The 5,360-nt window shown below is 42.4% G+C and overlaps 1 protein-coding gene across 1 annotated transcript; it reads right to left on the bottom strand.

Moving 5' to 3' along the window:
- Positions 1–387: 387 nt before the first annotated feature.
- On the bottom strand, positions 388–4,945 carry LOC148826648 (uncharacterized). Its single transcript, XM_088926263.1, has 2 exons — positions 4,573–4,945; positions 388–1,883 (listed from the first exon to the last, which is right to left on the bottom strand). Exons 1-2 carry the CDS (start codon positions 4,943–4,945, stop codon positions 388–390), a joined length of 1,869 nt encoding a protein of 622 aa, XP_088782389.1.
- Positions 4,946–5,360: the final 415 nt, after the last annotated feature.

Below are 5,360 nucleotides of genomic sequence, written 5' to 3'. Positions count from 1 at the left end.
AGTACAAAGTGACTGTGACTAATAGATATTTTAGTAAAGTAAAGGTTTGTTCCATGCTGAAAAGAGAAGAAAATAAATGTTTCGGCTGTGGAGCCTTCTTCGGATGTCACATGCCTACTTGCACTGAAAGACATTTTAGTTTACTTGGCTGATAACTGACCTGGTGACTAGATTGGTGTTTTTAAGTCACCCGACTGGAAAAAAAACCCACTCTTAACTGCAGCGGAATGGTCTCTCTCCTGTGTGAATGCGCTGGTGCATTTTTAAGTCATGTGATTGAATAAAACTCTTCCCACACTGACTGCACCTGAATGGTTACTCTCCTATGTGAATGTGCTGGTGAGATTGCAAGTGGCTTATCTGACTAAAACTCTTCCCTCGCTGACTTCAGCTGAATGGTCTCTCTCCTGTGTGAATGCTCTGGTGGGTTTTTAACTGACCTGACCGAATAAAACTCTTCCCACACTGACTGCAGCTGAATGGTCTCTCTCCTGTGTGAATGCGCTGGTGGGCTATTAAGCTACTTGACCGACTAAAACTCTTCCCACACTGACTGCAGCTGAATGGTCTCTCTCCTGTGTGAATGCGCTGGTGGGTTTTTAAGTCACCTGACCGAATAAAACTCTTCCCACACTGACTGCAGCTGAATGGTCTCTCTCCTGTGTGAATGCGCTGGTGGGCTATTAAGCTACTTGACCGACTAAAACTCTTCCCACACTGACTGCAGCTGAAAGGTCTCTCTCCTGTGTGAATGCGCTGATGTCGTTTTAAGTTGTGCAAGTGACTAAAACTCTTCCCACACTGACTGCAGCTGAACGGTCTCTCTCCCGTGTGAATGCGCTGGTGGTTTATTAAGTTACGTGACCGACTAAAACTCTTCCCACACTGACTGCAGCTGAAAGGTCTCTCTCCTGTGTGAAGGTGCTGGTAGGGTTTTGAAATGCTAGACTGACAGAAACGCTGCTCCTCCCTGTGCCATAATGGCAGTTTGTCCACTCCATCTGAGCAAGGCCTTGAGTGATTCTTCCTCATCCTTTGATCGTGCTGTGGTCTCTTATTCTGAAAATGCTCCATGGAATGATCTTGCTCTGTGTGCTGAAACTGAGATTTGTTTTCTCCACCTTGTCCCTCAGTGTGCTGCTCAGCAGTGTGAATCATCTGGGGCTCCTTCTCCAGCTCTCTGAGACTAAAACCATCCAGTTCATTCAGTTGTTCCTCTCTTTGCCGAAGAACAGACATACTCTCCAGTTCATTAAAACTTTCAACAATTTTCTCAGTAACCAGATCATTAAACCTGTGTGTAAAGTCATCAGATACTAAGGGATCATATGGTTGTTTGAGACTCTGCAATGACAGTCTCTCCACTTGAACAGAACAAGGCCTAATTATTATCAAGCCCTGTAGGAGCTGCTGTTGCTCCTCCCTGTACTGACTCTTCTCAGTGTGCTGTGACTCAGTATTGTTCTCTTCACCAGGTACATCAGTCTGCTGCTCTGCAGGGTCAATCAACTGGGGATCCATGTCCTGCTCTGTAAGATTAAACTCACCCAGTTCTTCTTTGTGCTCTTGTACAGAGAAACAGCCTAGTTCATTACAAACTTGCGTAATATTGTTTGAGTACAGATTATTCATCTTCTCTGTAAACTCATCACATACTAAGAGTCCAGGTGTCCCACTCTCAGACTCCATCTTCATCATGGGCACAGAGTCCAGAACCTCAACAATCTGTCTGCTCTCTGTGTGCTGCTCACTGAGAGTCTTTTTCCCTTCTGGAGCAACGAGCTCTGTCTCCTGCATCAGACTGGAGCCCCACTCCTCCCCACTATGCTTCTGTTCAAGAGGAGCCCTTTCCCCAGCCTCAGAGAGAGCACTGGCCTCTGAGCCTGTAAACACAGAACAAGATAAAATCTTTATAATAATAATAAAAAACGTTATTTTATATAGCACCTTTAAAGGTGGCTTCTCAAAGCATTTTACAGAATGCCAACAACAAAAAATACACAAAATAAGCACGATGAGAACACACAGTTAGAGGAGACAGTAGATGGTGGTACTAAATACAGTAGGAGCAGAGGGGTAAAGAACAGTTCAATGAAGGGTCTTCTAAAGAAGAAGGTTTTGAATCTGGATTTGAAGGAGTTTAGAGAAGGTGACTCTCTGATATCCTTGGGGAGAGAGTTCCAGAGCTAACAGGAGAAGGCCATGTCACCCATTGATTATAGACGGACTGGGGGACAGATAGGAGAACACAATTAGAAGAGTGAAGGTTGTGACGTGGGGAGTAGGGTGATAAACCAGACAGGTACTGAGGTGCCAAGCCATGGAGAGCCTTATAGGTGAGCAGGAGGATTGTTAAGTCGACATGCAACTTGACAGGAAGCCAGTGCAAGGACTCCAGGATAGGAATAATGTGAACACTTCTTCTAGACCTGGTCAGGATTCTGGCTGCCGAATTATGGACATACTGGAGTTTTTTCAATGTGGATTTAGAATCCCCAGAGAGTACAGCATTACAGTAGTCAATTCAAGATTAGACAACACTTTTCAGCCACAGTTAGTGATAACATAGGACGTAGTGGAGCAATATTTTTGCTGCACATATGGGTCAAACGTCAAATAGCATCCCTAAGTTTTTCAATATAGACTGAAGCTCAAGTATAAGATTATCTACAGATAGAGTTACAGCATTGGTTTTACAAAGTTGATGGGTGGTGCCAATAAGCATGACTTCAGTCTTGTCACAGTTAAGATGAAGGACATTTTGAGTCATCCAAGATTTTATATGGGAGATGCAACTAAATAGAATAGAGACAGACACATCAGTGTCAGGTTTGGTATGGATGTATATTTGAGTATCATCAGCAAAGTAGTGATAGCTGAGGCCATGTGATCTAAAAAGCTTTAAACTACACACATGCGTACTAGTACACTGACAATCAATTTGGGTTGTTTAAACATAGCGGAATAAGGGGGTGTTCTGATTTAGCTTTGTCAAAACCCTAACTACCATGTAAAAAGTAAGTCTACTGTAATAATATCACAATCACGTTACATTTACTTTAACAGTGCACTGAGAGAGAGAGGGGTTAATACAGACACATTGACTGGACACGACAGTACATTAACACTGCACTGAGAGAGAAAGGGGTTAATACAGACACACTGAATAACTGGACACTACAGTGCATTAACATTATACTGAGAGAGAGGGGTTAATACAGACACTGACTGGACACTACAGCACATTAACAATGCACTGAGAGAGAGAGGTAAATACAGACAATGATTGGACATAACAGTACATTAACACTGCACTGACAGAGAGGTGTTAATAGATACATACTGACTGGACACTGCAGCATATTAGCACTGCACTGCACTGAAAGGGGTTTATACAGACATGCTGACTGGACACTACAGTACATTAACACTACACTGAGACAGAGGCATTTATACAGACCGTACATTAACAGTGCTCAGAGAGAGGGGGGTAAATGCAGACAGACTGACTGGACACTACAGTACATTAACATTGTACTGAGAGAGATAGAGGGATAAATACAAACACACTGACTGGACACTACAGTACATTAACACTGCATTGAGAAAGAGAGGAATTAATACAGACACACTGACCACACATTACAGTAGTTTAAAACTGCACAGAGAGAGGCAGGTTAATACATACATACAGACTTAACACTACAATGCATTAACACTGCACTGAGAGAGGGGTGAACACAGACACATTGACTGGACACGACAGCATATAAACACTGCAATGAGAGAGAGGGGTGAATACAGACACACTGACTGGAAACTACAGCACATAAACACTGCACTAAGTGAGAGTTTAATACGGACACTTTCTGGACACTACAGTACATTAACACTTCACTGAGAGAGAGGGGTTAATACTGACACTGACTGGACACTACAGTAAATTAACTGCACTGAGAGATAGAGGGGTTGATTCACACACACTTACTGCACAGTACATAAACAATGCACTTAGAGAGAGAGAGAGGCTAATACAGACACACCGGATTAATATTCCAGAGGAGTTAATACAGACACAGACCCTGGAGGACGGTAATATCTAAACCAATCAAAATAATGTTTATTTACAAAATCATTTGTTTAAATAAAAACAATCTAGTCCGATACAACGTGAATACAATATTTATAAATGGTGTTTCCTAATGACGTTGGATTACAAATTGATTCAGTGGAACAATTGTTGAATGTGAACGAGGTGTTTTCAGCATCGTAACCGGACAAAACAGTTCAGTTTCAAATAAAGAATCCCGTTGCTACATCACACAAGTCTTTCCCACGTCACTCTGCATCTCTCCACTATACTCTCACCTCTTTCGGAAAGTTTATTTGATGACAGTTTGATACTTTGTTACTTTGTTAGATACTTTGTTAGAATGCGTACTGATAATGAGAATGAGAATGTTCACTATTGTGAGATGTTTTCTTTAAAATAAAGTTTGTTATTTAAAAAATCTCACCAGTGAGTCAGTTATATACACTGGTTTTTAACACATACAAGTTCACCACACTGACCTGACAACATTTCTTCTTTTATTTCTGCAGTGACTTCACAGAGAAGCGTGTGTCCAACACGATCTGTCTGTCCCTGATCTCCTCTTGCTCCCGAATCCTTCTCCCACAGCTGAAATCTCCACTTCAGGCTCTCGTTTTCCTTCTTCAGCTGCGCCATTTCACTCCCGACACTGTCCTCCACACACTGTGTGATTTTAAATACGGCCCGTCTCACCAGAATCTGGGAGACGCTGCGGAGTTTGTCTTGAAACTCGTCCTCAGAGTCAGAAATCCTGTTTCGGAAAACTTCTGAAACTTCATACACGATCGATTTGAGCAAAACCTGCATGAAAGAGTCAAGCTGGATTTGCAGATTTAACAAGCACTCCGCCATCTTTCTTCAGAGTAGGTCAGAAACAAAGGCTCACTTCCGAAGTTTAAACAGAATAGCTTCTTTATTTTTATTCTTCACAGATCCTGTTCTGTTCAAGCATAAACTCAGCCGACGAGACGTTACATATTCAGAACCTGAAGTCTTTAAAAAATAATAATGAATAATGATAAGAAAAAGATTCAGTCACCCACACGTGTGTGAAATACACGCAGTGTCGCGCAGTATGATGACGTCATTCTTTAGCGCGGATGCGGCTTCAAGACAACCGAGAAGCGGAGCTGAGAAAGAGGAGTTTCTGCAGCCGGATATAAACTTCACTGCACCTCCTAGCGCCACCTAGTCAAGAGGAGTGAATCACCTGCGACCTTCGCCGTTCGTAACGGAACAGATACATTTTTTTGCCCTTTCACAACCC

The sequence above is a fragment of the Atractosteus spatula genome, chromosome 10 (assembly GCF_055471065.1).
Source record: "Atractosteus spatula isolate fAtrSpa1 chromosome 10, fAtrSpa1.hap1, whole genome shotgun sequence".
Taxonomy (NCBI): Eukaryota; Metazoa; Chordata; class Actinopteri; order Semionotiformes; family Lepisosteidae; genus Atractosteus; species Atractosteus spatula.
The sequence above is the reverse complement of the archived record's forward strand: the minus strand, read 5'-3'. Positions and strand labels throughout refer to the sequence as shown.